General features: G+C 40.0%; 1 protein-coding gene across 2 annotated transcripts in view; it reads left to right on the plus strand.

Moving 5' to 3' along the window:
- Window positions 1-16725, plus strand: part of LOC134358518 (secretory carrier-associated membrane protein 5) — a 69652-nt gene that overhangs the window by 16076 nt on the left and 36851 nt on the right. Inside the window, exons 2-3 of one of the 2 annotated variants that reach the window (XM_063070824.1) lie at window positions 3205-3263; window positions 5704-5823. In XM_063070824.1, the coding sequence (XP_062926894.1) occupies window positions 3257-3263; window positions 5704-5823 (127 nt within the window). In that variant the 5' untranslated portion in view covers window positions 3205-3256. The remainder of the gene's footprint in view (window positions 1-3204; window positions 3264-5703; window positions 5824-16725) is intronic. The other variant, XM_063070825.1, reaches the window with a different exon arrangement.

Here is a 16725-nt window from a genome sequence, read left to right on the forward strand (position 1 = left end):
ACTACTATGCTTTTTTAAAAATCATGTATAGAATTGCATAGCAAGAAATCTTAATTCAGAAATAGATAAATAGCAGTATTTAAAGAGATTAGGATTAAGATTTAAACACAAGAAATTCTGCAGATGCTGGAAATCCAGAGTAACACACAAAATAGGAACTCAATAGGTTAGGCAGCATCTCTGGAAAAGAATACAGTTGATGTTTTGGGACAAAACCTTTAACGTGGATGGGAAGGGATGGGGGAAGAAACCAGAATAAGGTGGGGAGAAGGGAAGGAGTAAAGCTTAGGTAGTGGATAAAGCCAGGTAAGGATGGGTGGGAGAGGGTGGAGTGAAGTGAGAAGCTAGGAGGTGATTGGTGCAAAAGGTAAAGTGCTAAAGAAATAGGAATCTGATTGGAGAGGAGGATTAAGTCTGCTTTTATGCTTTGATTTTTTTTGCCAGTAGCAGAAGCAGGCTGCAAGGAAGGGTTCTGAGGATGGAGCAGAGGAAGTGATACAGTGAAAGGCTGGGCAAGTGTAATTAGGCTTCAGGTCTTAATGGAAGTAACTGCTGATAGACTATGCCAAATACAGTAAAACTGCAGTACAATAATCTGCTGTCTTTCCATTTGGAAATCCTAATTGTTGGGTGTTTGACTTGCCAGGAATTGTATGCCATTCTCCTTACAGACTTACCAAGACCTTGGTTCCAGTGCTTCTTTTACGTTTGCCAGTTTCACTAGGAATTTTACTGTTAAATCATAAATACAAAAAAAAACCGTGAGCTTCAGTGGCCACTAAACTGTCAGCAACAAAGTTGATTGGGCTGGATTATTGGGAATTGTACAATATTTTTTTTTGAAACATAGAATGTTCAGCACAAACGAGCTGTTTGGCCCATCTGGTCTGTTCCAGTATTTATACTGTGTCAACCAAAAATACCTGAGTATCAGTATGGTCATACCACTGTATTTTGCAAAGAAGCAAGAAGTGTAGAAACAGGCCTTTTGTGCCTGCTACACTAATATACTTGTCTTCTAGAATTGTTATAAAGACACAGACTTGCAGTACCCCAAAGATTACTCATTCACCCGGTAATTTGAAGTACGACAGGCTCGCTCTTTCTCCCGAATAAGGGAAAAAGAGGCGTCCCCATTTCACAGTGAAGAGGGGAGACATAATAAACAACTTGCTGATATACAATGTTAAATGCCTACTGTGTCACTTTTTCCGAGCTCTATGCCCAGTGAGTGGCCCCAGAAAGGCTCTGGTCTCTGGACACACAGCCCACAGCAGCTAACCCGCTGCTTCTGATGTTCCGTGTTCTCCCACGACACCTCAGTCAGGGGCACTGGCCTAGAATCAGCCCATCTCCAGAGCCACGAAAACCTGGCACCCTGAAGGCACGCTAGTCTTCCAGGACACGTCCTTGGGATATCAAAAAGTGGCTGGTCGTGAGGCCCTGAGAGCGGGTCCCATTCCCGCAAAGAACCAAAGGAGTAGATGTTCATGCCATCAGATTGGAGGTCATGGATAGACATATGAAAAATATGAAGTGGAATTAAAATGGGTGGCTACTGGGATTGGGAGATCCTGCTTCTTCTGGCAGACAGAGTGTAGGTGCCTGGCGAAGTTGTCTGCCAATCTTTGTCTGGTCTCACTGATGTATAGAGGCCATACCAGGAGCACCAGACACAGTATATGACCCGAACAGATTCACTTGTGAAGTGTCACCTCACTTAGATGGACTATTTGGGGCCCTGAATGGTGGTGAGGGAGGAGGTATCGGGGCCATTTCCTACATCGCCCTCCCCTTATTTGATCTCTGTCTCTATCTCTGGAGACAGCTTATCCATTGATGTCTACTATAAACCCACAGACTCTCACAACTACCTGGACTATACCTCTTCCCTTGTGAAAACACCATCCCCTTCTCTCAATTCCTCTGTCTCTGCCACATCTACTCTCAGGGTGAGGCTTTTCATTCCAGAATGAAGGAGATGTCCTCCTCCTCCAAAGAAAGGGGTTTCCCTTCCTCCACCATCAATGCTGCCCCAACCACTTCTCTTCCATTTCACGCACGTCTGCTCCCACCCCATCCTTCTGCTACCCTACCAGGGGTAGGTTTCTTCGTCTTCACGTACCACCCCACCAGTCTCTGCATCCAGCACATAATTATCCATAACTTCTGCTATCTTCAACGGGATCCCACCACCAAGCACGTCTCGTCCCCCACCCCCCACGACTTTCTACTTTCCACTTTCCACAAGCATGGCTCCCTGCTTGACTCTCAAACAGTCCTTCCAGGTGAGGCGACACTTCACCTGTGAGTCTGTTTGGGTGATATACTGTGTCCGGTGCTCCTGGTGTGGCCTCCTGTACATTGGTGAGACTTGACGTAGATTGGAAGAGACCGCTTCCCAGAGCATCTATGTTCCGTCCACCAGAAGAAGCAGGATCTCTCAGTAGCCGCCCATTTTAATTCCACTTCCTGTTTCCTTCCAATATGTCTATCTGTGGTCTCCTCTACTTGTCACAATGAGGCCACACTCAGGTTGGAGGAACAACACCTTGTATTCCATCTGGGTAGCCACCAACCTGATGGCATGAACATCGATTTCTCGAACTTCTGATACTACTCCCCCTTCACCATTTCCCCATCCCCTTTTCCCTCTCTCACCTTATCTTCTTGCTTGCCCTTCGCCTCCCTCTGGTGCTTCTCCCGCCCCCTTTTCTTTCTTCCATAGCCTGTCCTCTCCTATTAGATTTCCCCCTTCTCCAGTCCTGTATCTCTTTCGCCAATCAATTTCTCAGCTCTTTACTTCACCCCACCCCCTCCCAGTTTCACCTATCACCTTGTTTCTCTCTCCTCTCTGCCCACCTTTTAACTCTACCCTTCATCTTTTTTTCTTCAGTCGTGCTGAAGGGTCGCGGCCTGAAATGTTGACTGTACTTTTTTTTTTTGTCCCCTGTAGATGTTGCCTGCCCTGTTGAGTTCTTCCAGCATTTTGTGTGTGTGTTGCTTGGATTTCCAGCATCTGCAGATTTTCTCTTGTTTGTAATTGTATTTTGGTACTGATTTGGAATAGTGAAATTTGAGTTAGAATGTTCATTTAACTAACTGTCATTTGCAGTGAAATGATTTGTGATAGTTAAATTTTATAATTCAACTGGAATTCTGATTTGGGACTTGTATTTTATAGCCCTTTTTTTTGTTTTACAGGTTGGAACGCATAACCTACTTCAAAAGGCAAAACACAGATACTATTTAAAGTATGGCAGGTATGGGTATATATTGTAAGTCATGTTCAAGTTGCTGAAAATAATCTACATTTCCTGGAAGCACAAAGGACTAAGTCATAAAGTAACATTTGATATAACTTGCATCTCACATTAAGTGCAAATTCTACACTCAGTGGCCACATTATTAGGCACACCTCGTTAATGTGCTATTAATGTGATAGCAATTCGCTGCATAAAAGCATGTAGACATGGTCAAGAGGTTCAGGTGATGTTCAGACCAAACATCAGAATGGAGGAAGAAATGTGATCTAAGTGACTTTTGATTGTGGAATGACTGCTGCTGCCAGATGGGGTGGTTTGAGTATATCAGAAACTGCTGATCTCCTGGGATTTTCACACTAGTCTCTAGAGTTTACTGAGAATACTAAAAAAAAGCCATTGAGCAGTGGCTCTAAAGGAGAAAATGCCTTGTTAGAGAGAGGAGTTGGAGCAGAATGACCAGAGTGGTTCAAGCTGACAGGAAGACAACAGTAACTCAAATAACCACACATTACAACAGTAGTATGCGGAAGAGCATCCCTGAACACACAACACATCAAACCTTGAAGTGGATGAGCTACAGTAGCAGAAGACCACAGTGGGTTCCACTCCTGTACCTAATAAAGTGGCCACTGAGTTCATGTCTAATACTTGCTGTGAAGCTTAAACAAGTTTTTTTAAAAATCTATTTTCTCCTAGTTACTTGTTCCCTAAGCATAATTGAAATGTTTGTAAATTGTACTGCTTGTATTCAGTTGCAATCATGTGAGACCTTTGAACATTTCAATCTAATTTGCTCTCCTTTTTCCTGAACTACTGCTATCCCCAAGAGCCAGAAATTATGTTGATTACCCAGAGGGGAGTTGACTTTTAAATTGGTGACAGCACTTATTCTTTTGTTGCATTTTTTCTACATAGAATGAGCACTTCAAACAAAGCATTTCCTGGGAGTTTCCAGTTCTTCAGTGCTTAGTCAACAGAACCTGTCACTTAACTACATTGTACAAAACTCTTATCTGTGTTTATTCATACAAAAGTATACTTAAAGTTTTTGGTTTAAAAACAAACCACATGAGATGCTGTGTGGTAACTTCTCTCCAGTGATCCGCTGTGTAAAAATATTCCTTTATATATTTTGGAATTAATTATCTACAGTACTGTACATTTGGTTTCATTTTTAAAATGCTGGATGTGCTTAGTATATCATGCCAAGTAAGACTGGAATCAATATCCTGCATTCTTATTCCATGTTCACTATTGTATTTCTGCTTATGGACAATGCAGCACTAACCACAACTGCACTAAGGTCATGTAAGTTTGATGATATCCCACTTTTATCATTTGACCAGTTTTGAAAACATGTTGAAAGCAGCTTTGCAGGAAATGCTCTGTTCCTAGTGTGGCCAATAAACTTATGAACTCAAGTTATGTCATTGCTGTTCTAATTAATTTTATTTTCATCACTGTTCACCAATTGTACCACATATCTTATTTTCTGATATTTCTTCACCTCTTCAAGGTACTGACAAAAATTTGATTTTCATTCTATTTTCAGTGTTCTGAAACATAATTATCAGTGCTTCTGCTCTATATCCCTGGCAAATGGCATACTAAACACAAAAAATAACACACTGATTCCTTTAATTCAATTTATCTCACTACCCCTTCAGTGCTTCTTGTGTCAGCTTGAGGACCTGTCAAAAATATCTTGGTTCTCGATCTCGCAGAGTCTCAAACTTTATAGAATTGCAATATAGAAAAGTGACATCATACTTTCCTTGGCCTTGCTCACCTAATGATACTTGGTGTCCTCAAACAAATGATTTGCTGGGACCAATCTAATGATTTTGAGAGCCATTAGCAGATCTGATATATCCTTGTGCAGAGATGGCCCTTCTAATCAATGATTTTCCGTGTTTTGTTCCTGTCATAACTCAGAGCAGTTGCACCATGATGTATATATTTAGTGGATGAATTAAAATAGTTGCTGGATAGTTGGATAGAGGAGGCACAAGACAAAACAGCTGAGATGAGCAAACAAGAAATTTCTCGGTTCATTTGAAATCACTGGAGTGGGGGGGCGGGTGTTAAAAGTGATTAAAGTTGAAATGAAGATTCTTCAACAGGGCTGAAAGAGAAAGGAAAATGGGACTAGCTCAGTTGGGCACATTACTTGGCATGGACAAGTTGGTGCAAAATGCTTGTTTCCATTCTTTATGCCTCAGAAAATATAATCCTATAAGAGTATGTATGATTGAGAAAATTCCCATGAAATTTTGATAGGACATGAAACATAATTTGAATGAGTAGTAACCTGTTCTAAATGTGTTTTAACAGCACAGCATCAGATCTACCTGATTATTAATGAATATCAAATATTTGAATTATTTTAGCCATATTTAATGTGATATTGAGATGAACTATGTTTTTTGTTTTCCAGAGAACAATTTTCCCCCTCTCCCAAAGTTCATTCCATTGAAGCCATGTTTTTACCAGGATTTTAATGAGATTCCAGATCAACATCGTGTCCTGGCAAAACGCATATATTATCTTTGGATGTGTGAGTACAGAAGCTATATCCCAGTTGAATTGAATGCACTCCAGATGTGCTGTGCACCTTGGTAACATATCTCTAAACTTCCAAACATTGTTACAACTCCTTTAGTTCCACATGCATACTTGAAGTGGCATTGCTATTGGCTTTTGATATTTCAAAACTTATCAAATATCTTCACATAATTGATTCTAAATTATTTTTAGGTCTTTCAGTGTTAACTTTTACTGTTCTATGTTGAAGTTAAAATATACCTAACAGGCCATTTGGCTCAGTAGCATGTACTGAACCTTTTCAAATTCAACTCCAACAGATATAGATGGAATCTAAATCTCTATATGGATTTGAGTTTTCCTAGTCTAGGGAGTGCTTTTGGCTTCTGACTCAAAATAAGTGAGTTCCCAATTTAAAAAAAAAACTCCACACTCTAGTTAACATTGGTATTTATGAAAAAGCATGGTAAGATCTGTGCATGTTTGGCAAATTATGTAATTAAGAGAATTGCTTTTGTGAAGTTCCCTCAACATCAAAATTGGAAGAGTTGATGCTAGCTACATGGGGAAACTGGAAACATTATTCTAATTGCTAGCTAGGTGTTTATAATTTCATTCAATACAATGTCTAATATATTCTGCAAAAAAAAAATCAATGAAGCTTTTCAGAGCATAATGTTAACAAGGGCTTTAAGTGTGATTTCATGGGATTTTTGAATACTGTCATATGTTGCCTGGACACCTTTGATGTGTGTTCACTAAGGAGGAGGATTTTGTAATAAGAAAATTCAGAGATGAGGATGACATTGTCTACTCATAGTGGTCACATCTAGGGCTTCTGGAAATTAGCAAATGGATAAATGGCCTGTTCACTAGTCTCATGGGTAGGATGTGAACTCTTGGCAGTGAGTTGCAATGGAAACGTTTCTGAGACCTCTGTCACATCACAGATTACCCATCCTTACTACTTGCCCAAAAATAAAATATTTAATTTCAGTCCAGTCATTTGCACACATACCTAATAAAGTAGCCAATATCTGTACAGTTGCTCATTAATGCAAGTATCTAGTCAACATGTCAAGTGGCAGCAACTCGATGCATGATAGCATGCAGACATGCCCAAGAGGTTCAGATGTGGTTCAGTCCAAATGTCAGAATGGGGAAGAAATGTAATCTAGGAGACTTCTACAGTGGCGTGATTGTTGATGCCAGGTGGGGTGGTTTGAGTATCTCAGAAACTGCTGATCTCCTGGGATTTTCATGCACTACAGTCTCTAGAGTTTAAAGAGACTCCGGAACCTGGACCTTAGCACTCAAATCTGCAGCTGGATCTTCAACTTCCTCACAGACAGGACCCAGGCTGTAAAAATAGGGGACAAGCTCTCCTCTACAATCACTCTGAGCACCAGTGCCCCACAAGGCTGTGTACTCAGCCCCCTGCTGTACTCACTGTACACCCATGATTGTGTAGCCTAGTTTCCGTCAAACTCAAATATATAAGTTTGCTGATGACACAAAATTGTAGGCCGTATCTTGGGTAATGATGAGTTTGAGTGCAGAGAGGAAATTAAGAACCTGGTGGCATGGTACGAAGACAATAACCTATCCCTCAACGTCAGCAAAATGAAGGAATTGGTTGTTGACTTCAGAAGGAGTAGCGGACCGCACGATCCAATTTACATCGGTGGTGCGCAATGGAACAGGTCAAAAGCTTTAAGTTCCTTGGGGTCAATATCACAAATGACCTGACTTGGTCCAACCAAGCAGAGTTCACTGCCAAGGAGGCCCACCAGCGCCTTTACTTCCTGAGAAAACTAAAGAAATTTGGCCTGTCCCCTAAAACCCTCACTAATTTTTATAGATGCACTGTAGAAAGCATTCTTTTAGGGTGCACCACAACCTGGTATGGAAGTTGCCCTGTCCAAGACCAAAAGAAGCTGCAGAAGATCGTGATCACAGCGCAGCACATCACACAAACCAATCTTCTGTCCTTGGACTCACTTTACACCGCACGCTGTCGGAGCAGTGCTGCCAGGATAATCAAGGACACGACCCAACCAGCCAACACATTTTTCATCCCTCTTCCCTCCGGGAGAAGTCTCAGGAGCTTGAAGACTTGCACGGCCAGATTTGGGAGCAACTTCTTTCCAACTGTGATAAGACTGCTGAACGGATCCTGACTCGGATCTGGGCCGTACCCTCCAAATATCCAGACCTGCCTCTTGGTTTTTTTGCACTACCTTACTTTCCATTTTTCAATTTTCTATTTATGATTTATAATTTAAATTTTTAATGTTTACTAATTTTTTCTATTTTTAATATTTGTAATCCAGGGAGTGGAAAGCGCAGAATCAAATATCGCTGTGATGATTGTACGTTCTAGTATCAATTGTTTGGCGACAATAAAGTATAAGTATAAGAGAATGGTGTGAAAAACAAAAAAGCATTCACTGACGGCAATTCTGTGGGTGAAAATGCCTTGGTAATGAGAGAACACAAAATATTCTGCAGATGCTAGGGTCAAAGCAACACTCACTACAACCTGGAGGAACTCAGCAGGTCGGGCAGCATCTGCTTTCCCCTATTCCTTCTTCACCTTTCCTGCCTATCCCCTCCCTGCTTCCCCTCCCTCACCCCTTGATCTTTCCCCTTACTGGTTTTTCACCTGGAACCTTCCAACCTTCTCCTTCCCACCCTCCCCCCACCACCTTTATAGGGCCTCTGCCCCTTCCCTCTTCAGTCCTGATGAAGGGTTCCGGCCCGAAATATTGACTGATCGTTTCCATAGATGCTGCCTTCAGCTGAGTTCCTCCAGCTTGTGGTGAGTGTTGGTAATGAGAGAGGTTAGAGGAAAATGGCCTGACTGGTTCAAGCAGATAGGAAGAAGACAGTAACTCAAGTGACCACGCATTACAACAATGGTGTGCAGAAGAGCATCTCTGACCACACATCAAACCTTGAAGTGGATAGGCTATAGCAGCAGAAGACCAAACATGCAGAAAGTACCTAATAAAGTGGCTATTCCATGTAAGTATAGCCCAAATTCTCTCCTATCTGTGTTTGGTGTTAGCCCCTCGAAGATCAATGGAAAATTTGTGTGTGTTCATTAAAGACAATCAAATAATCTGACAGCTGTAAGAGCCTGAATGCAAGATATTCTGCAGATGCTAGAAATCCAAAGCAACACATATGCAATGCTGGAGAAACTCAGCAGGTCCAACCGCATCTATGGACAAGAATAAACAGTCATTTTGGGTTGAGACCCTTCATCAGAACATGTTGAGTGAAGGGTGTCAGCCCAAAATGTCAAGTGTTTATTCATCTCCGTAGATAATGCCTGACCTTTTTTGAGTTCCTCTGGCATTTTCTGTGAGGTAAAGAGCCTGGACAAGTTTCTCCTTTGCTTTAATGCCTAGTGTGTTTATAAGTTTTATATTTTTCTTAAAGTGGACAGGCATGCATTAATTTCATCATTTATAGATGAACGAAAATTTATCATTTGTTTTACGAAGATTGTTTCCACAGAGTGAAAACATTAGGGTGAACATGTTTTGTTTTAAATAAATTTACTGTGAGCAAATGTAAACACAGTGCATTTCAGTAATTCAGTGCAATATAATTTAGTAAACAGCCATAGAGATACCAAATAAAATAATCTAAACAGGAACTACAGTTTAATGTGCTGTCAGTCTATACTTCCAGTTGTCTTTCTGCACGAGAGTTAAATCGGTGAATCAAATAACATTGTGGATTTTCTATGAAGCATCGAAATATGAAGCACAGGAGGAGGATGTTGATCCCATTGTAGTAATGTTAGCCAGAATCATCCCAATCCTCATTACCAGCCTCCAGTCAACAGCCCTGCTGGTCAAGCACCACTGGAATGTACCACTTCTACCATTCTTCCAGGTAGAGGTGCCTTGACTATTTCAACAACAGCATGGAAATGTATAACATTATTAGGTTAAAACTTTTATACATAGTAGCAGTGATGCATGTAAAATATTGCTTGTTCACTAGTTGATCCATGTTAAATTGACAATTTTCTCCAGTGAGCTCATGGGAGCTTGAATAATGAATGTGCATTTATGAATTTGATAGTTACTTCTCCAGGAAAACCAGGAAGCATATTTGTCGTAGCAAAGAATACAAACAGCAACATTGTCAATAATGAAGTATTCTGGTACAAGTGATAGGGATTGAGAAGGAAACTTTTGGCTAGGGAGCAAGGTGAACTGTGCTGCTCTTTTTGCAGGGACACTTGGTAGTTCATATCCATTTGGGAGTATTGGCTGAAATTTAGCAACTTCGGCAATGCTCTCCACTACATGGACATGCGCCCAAGTTTTGTGCAAAAAAAAAATCAGAATCCAGTTTATCAATGACGTACATCGTTGATTTTTTTTGCAGTACAGTACCGTATCTCGGAATGCATAACCAGCATTGTTGTGGCAAGCTATGGCAGAATGTGAAATACTTCTAAGTTCATTATTCCATTTGATATCTTGCTTTACCTACATTAATTTGTTAGGATTGTGTGACTGCTAATTATGGTTTGACTGATGCAAGCAAAATAAACTTCTGGTTTCAGCATTATTACTCAGGTGCATTCCAGTCATTTTATCTCTGGATTCAAAAGTCAAAATATGACCCAAATCATTAAATTCACATTTGTTTGTTAGTTATATATCGCTCAAAAAGGTGCTGGGGGAACTCAGTGGGTCAGACAGCATCTCTAGAGGAAAATAGATATTTAACAATTTGGGTCAAGTCTAGGCGAAGGGTCTTGATGTCCATTTCAATCCACTGACACTGAGTTCCTCCAGCACCTCTTTCATGTTGCCTCAGATCCCAGCATCTGCAGACTTTTGTGTCTCTAGTTATATAGCATCTTAGTTAATGTAATAATTATGCTACATTTGTTTTAAAATAGGATATAGCATGCAAAAGAGGGAAAGAATATGGAATAGTTATTCTGAACAAATTGGTCAATTACAATATTCTGTTCTATTAACTTGCCCGTTAAATTTCTGATCCCTTTTAATTTTACGAGTCAAATTTCTGTTGGTTGGATTTAAAACGATAAGGGATTAATATAGATAGGTATTTGATGAGTGACATGAACTGGCAAAGCTAAAGGGCCTGGTGTAAGTCTGTATCATAATAGAGAGAGAAGATTAATGAAAGCAATATATTATCTTTCAAAACATTAGATATTAAGTATGGTTTATAGATGAGTTTTGATATTTGCCTTGAAGATCATAACTATGCTTACTACAAAATTTTGTTTTTAAATCAAGATTTTGCACTTTTTTTCCACATCTCTCCCCTATCCTGACTGTTCAGTTTTTCCTTTTGTTGTCTAAAGTTAAGCTAATAAATTTTGCAGTTTTGCTTTCCTTTAGTGCTCTGTTGTGGAAAGAGAGTGTTTTGTGCCTGTGGCTATTACATAAGATGTAATAAGAAATTGCCTTAATATTGCAAGGAGCTAGTGGGAGGGTTTGATTGGGAACTAGGTGTCTGGGGGAGAGGAAGGCGCCCTTAATAGAAATATTTTGATGGTGCTAATAATGCCGCAGTGGTTATCTTGTAGAAACAATCCTTAAAAATAGCAATAGACTGGTAAATTATCCTAAAGTTTAACCTGGTATTAGTGTCTGGGTATGCAATTACTGCTAATTACACAAACAGAAAATACCTGGGAGCTTCTGCCTTTTGTATCTTCCAGGTTTCAGTTCACTACCAACTAGAGAAGAATTAGATCTTCTATTCTTACAATCTAATGATTAATAAATATGATGTAAAATACAGTACAGTTTAGAGTAGCAAGTATAAGCCAACCAATCTCGTCAGTATGTTGGGAAGTGGTCATTATGAATAATTATTAAATGATCAGGTAATTTCAAATAGTAAAAGCATGACCCAATTTGTTCTCAAATGATTTTCAAATGTTTCTGATGGATAGTAATTTTACTGTAAGAGTGATTAATGGAACAATTTACTTCTAATTTTCAACTGGTGTATTGCTTCTTTGTTAATGCATTCGTTGTCATTGTTAATTAACCGGGGAACATTCAGGATGTAAAATTGACCCTACAGCAGTAAAATGTTAAATTATGTGGACATCACCATCAATAATTAGAACAATTGAATGCAACTTATGAGCATACTTCCAAAGATATTAAAACATTTATTAATACCATCAGTTTTGAACATTATGTCAAAGTACTTGCCTGTTAAAATATTATTTAAAATGCTTTTGTGCATGATTAAATTCTTTTTAGGCAGTCTTTCTCTGAATTATAACATGTTTTCAAAAAAAAAAGATAATATTCACCTCTTGGTAACCCCTTCCTAGCCGACTTCATTTTGTATCACTGGCATCAAAAGAGATACTATTTTCCTTGTGAGAACTTATTCATGTTTTTTTTTCTACATCACAATGTCAAAACATGCCAACATGAAATGTAATTCTGAAAGTATAATAAATTCACAAGTTTTACCAAACTTTAAAAATGGGAACCTTTAATTAAATGGTGATACAATCGAGAAGGAATAGTTATATTGAATCACTGAGTCTGGGAGGAAAATTGAGAAGCTTTTATCAAAAGTTATAATGGGCAGAGACCATGTGGGAAGTTGGAGAATCACAAAATAACAGCTATTTAGTCCAAAATGTCCATGCTTGTTCTTTGAAAATTAGTTCTTCTCTGCCTTTCCTCAGACCTATATTAATTTTCCCGTTCATTATTTAACTAATTCCCTTAAAGTCTTTTTTTTCTCTGTAGGATCTGTTTTATAACACCTTTCAGATTATGGCAGGCTATGTTTTGAAAATAAATATCCTGATCTAGTTCTTCTGCAAGTTCAGAATCAGGTTTAATAAGACAGGCTTATGTCATGAAATTTGTTGTTATGCGGCTGCAGTATGTGTCAATACATAATAAAAACTTAAGTTGCAGTAAAAAATGTATATATTAAAAATTAAGTAGTGCAAGAAGAGGGGAAAAGGTAGTGAGGTAGTGTTCATTCAGGAGTCTGATGGCAGAGATGAAAAACCTATTCCTGAATCGTTGAGTATTGGCCTTCAGGTTCCTTTACCTTGCCTTTGATGGTAGCAATGAGAAGAGGGCATGTCCTTTGTGATGGGAGTCCTTAATGATAGATGCCGTCTTTTTAACGCATTGATCCTGAAGATGATGATGCTAGGGAGGTTACTGCCCATGATGGAGCTAACTGAGATTACAACTTTCTGCAGCTTATTTTGATCCTGTGCATTGCCCTACCCTCACCCCCTCTATACTAGACAGTAATGTAGCCAGTTAAAATGCTCTTCACAGTATATCTTAGAAATTTGTGAGTGCCTCTGGTGACATACCAAATCTCCTCAAGCTCCTAATGAAATATGGCAGCCACTGTTGTACCACCTTTGTTACTGCATCGATATGGTTGGGCCCAGGATAGATCCTCAAAGACGAACTTGAAATTGCTTACTTTTTCCACTTCTGATCCCTCTGAGAATTGGTGTGTGTTCTCGTGTCTTACCCTTTCTGAAGTCCACAATTGATTCTTCAATCTTGAGTGCAAGATTGTTACTGCAACACCACTCAACCAGCTGATCTATCTCACTCCTGTATGCCTTCTCGACACCATCTGAAATTCAGCCAACAATAGTTGTTTTGTCAGCAAATTCATAGTTGCCATTTGAGCCGTGTGTAGCCACACAGTCATGGGTGTAGAGAAAGTAGAGCAGTGGGCTAAGCACAGATCTTTGAGATGTGTCAGTGTTGATTAGCAGCGAGGTAGAGATGTTGTTTCCAATCTGCACAGACAGTGGTCTTCTGGTGAGGAAGTCAAGGATCCAGTTGCAGAAGTAAGTACAGAGACAAAAGTTTTGGAGCTTTTTGATCAGAGCTGTAGGAATGATTGTGTTAAACAATGCACTGTTGTCAATAAGCAGCAGCCTGATGCTTATTAGTATTGTCCAGGTGATCCAGAGCTGTGTGAAGAGCCAATGACCTATTGCAGCAATAGGCAAAATGCAGTGGTTCCATGTCCTTGCTTAGGCAGGAGTTAATTCTAGCCATGACCAACCTATCAAAACACTTCACCGTAGATGTGAGTGCTACTGGACGATGGTTATTAAGGCAGCTCACCCTGCTCTTGGGCACTGGTATGATTGTTGCCCTTTTGAAGCATTTTTTATCATACTAACTACATATTGAAACACAAATCTTTGGAACAAGAATTTTGAAGTGTTGCTATGGGGGGAAAATCAGGCAAAATTCTTTTCAGTTTTTTTTTAAGAGCATTGACTGGTTTGAAAATAGGGTGGCTGAGAATGAAAAACTTGCCAATTGTAGAAACAGTGAAGAAGCCAATTCGCGATGAGGGTAATGTGCACAAAATAGTGGAGGAACTCAGCAGGTCTGGCAGCATCGAAGGTGAGGAATAATGGGCTAATGTTCTGAACTGAGATTCTTCAGGATTGGAAAGATAGGGGGAAGAACCAGAATAAAAAGGTGGGGAGATGGGAAGGAGTACAAGCTAGCAGGTGATAGGTGAGAATCTTTTTTTGTATTCACCATTCCAGTTCCCCTCTCACCACTTCGCTTCCCCTTACCTGCCCATCCCCTCCCTCTGGTTTCCCCTTCGTCCTTTTCTTCATTAGTCCACTCTCATCTGCTGTCAGGTTCCTTCAGCCCTTCACTCTTCTGCCTATCACTTCCCAGCTTCTCACTTTATCCTCCTTCTCCCTACCCATCTGCCTGCCCCTATCCTGTCTTCACCTATCACTGTCTAGCCTGTACTCCTTCTCCTCCCCCTAACTTCTTAATCTGGCTTACTTCCCCTTTCATTTTCCGTTCCGATGATCTGAAATGTCAGCTCTTTATTCCTCTCCATAAATGCTACCCGACCTGCTGAGTTCCTCCAGCATTGTCTGTGTTGTTCTGGATTTCCAGAATTTCAGAATCTCTAGTGCTATCAATGAGGATGCTGGATTTTATTTGTTATTGCAACCAAAGAAGGCCAAGTTGGCTTGTGCGCTATAAGATTAAGTGATTTCTCGAAGGAATGTGCTTCGGTATTCTTCTTGCCACCTTTACTCATAATGAGCCTGAAGAGAATTTCGATAAACAGACCAGGCTTCAAAAACTGAAAAGCCTTTTTGTATTCTCCGTGGAACACAGCTGTGCACAAATTAGCTGCCAAGGTTCCCTATGTCACGACAGTTCAAAAGTGCTATACGGTCTTGTATAAATACAAGTTCATATATTCATGCTTAACTGTCACAGTTATGCACATAAAAATTTACGAGGATGTTGCCAGAACTTGAAGATCTGAGTTATAAGGAAAGACTATAGGTTAGAACTTTATTCCCTGAAACATAGGTGAGTGAGGTGAGATTTGATAAAGGTATACAAAGTGGTATCATGAGGGGTGAGCGTGTCATACCAGACATTCAGCCATTCTTGTCTGGCACTTGGTGTCGGGATTAACCGGGTCACGTTATGAACATTCTTGACTCGACCTTTGTATTTTTTTTTACAAGGCCGAGTGGCTAGCTCGACACTCGACCCGGCACGGATGGAAAGCGTGCTCGGGGGTGGCCCGACCTGGATTCGAACTCGGGAACCTTCGCTCCGGAGTCCGGCACTGAGGGGATCTCACTGCACCACCCGCCGGCCATGAGGGGTATAAACAGGGTTAATGCAGCAGGCTTTTTCCACCGAGGTTGGGTGAGAACAGAGCTAGAGTTTGTCGGTTAAGGGTGAAAGGTGAAATATTTAAGGAGTACCTGAGCGGGATCATCATCATCTAGAGGGTGGTGCAGGTATGGAATGAGCTACCAGCAGAAGTGGTGGATGCGGGTTTGATTGCAACATTTAAGAGAAATTTGGATAAGTGCCTAAATGGGAAGCGTACGGAGGGCTATGCAGGTTGATGGGATTAAACAGAATAATAGTTGGCCGTGGACTAGATGAACTGGAGGGCCTGTTTCTGTGCTGTAGTGTAGAAGAAAATTTGTTATAGTGAAATATATGAAAAAGCCTTTTAAGCTATTGTAGAATTTTATTTTATAAAGGAAACCCCAAAAAGAAAATAAACAAGATGCAAGAGAACTTTGTCGAACGATTGCTATGCTTTATAATCAAAATGACTAGTTTTGGAAAACTGGTATGTTTTTCCATATAACTGACCCCTTTGGAAAATATTAAGCTACCCTTTATGTATGAGTCTTTTTGGGTGTGAACTGTTGTACATAAGCTATAAGTCCTATTAAATACCTTGAACTAAAATAAGTCTAATAGTCAAAAGTATTGCAGTTTATACCACAGATGTCTTTAAAGTAAACTCATTTCTTCTGGAGTGATGAAGTGTTAATAATTTTGTCATCTTTTAAGCAAGAGGATAATAACTTGTAAATGCTGCTGCTTCCCATCAACACAGTTTGCTAACTTGTATGCCTGATGTAAAATGGAATTTTGATCTTTTGCTGTTAATTAAAGTATAGAAATTAACATTTTAAATACCCTATAGTCATAGAGTTCTACTGTATCCTGATGTTTTCAACATTGATTGAAGTACATCAGAAAGCAACTCTCCTTTTTCATTGCTTGCCTAGCTCTTTTGTATTGAGAAAGAAAATAATGCTTCCTTGTCATAGGTTGCACAGTGAAGAAACAGGTCCTTCAGCCCACTATGCTCATGCTGGGCTTTTGCACATCTCTATTAATGCTATTTATGTGTTTTTTTTTCATATAGAAGTATAGCACAGTAACAGGCCCTTCTGGCCCAGTGAGCCCAGCCCACCCAATTGCGCCCATATGGCCAATTAACCTACTAACCTGCCCATCTTTGGAATGTGTGAAGAAATTGGAGCATCGAGAGGAAACAAAACAGAGTCGTGGGG

Source organism: Mobula hypostoma, chromosome 18, assembly GCF_963921235.1.
Source record: "Mobula hypostoma chromosome 18, sMobHyp1.1, whole genome shotgun sequence".
NCBI lineage: Eukaryota > Metazoa > Chordata > Chondrichthyes > Myliobatiformes > Myliobatidae > Mobula > Mobula hypostoma.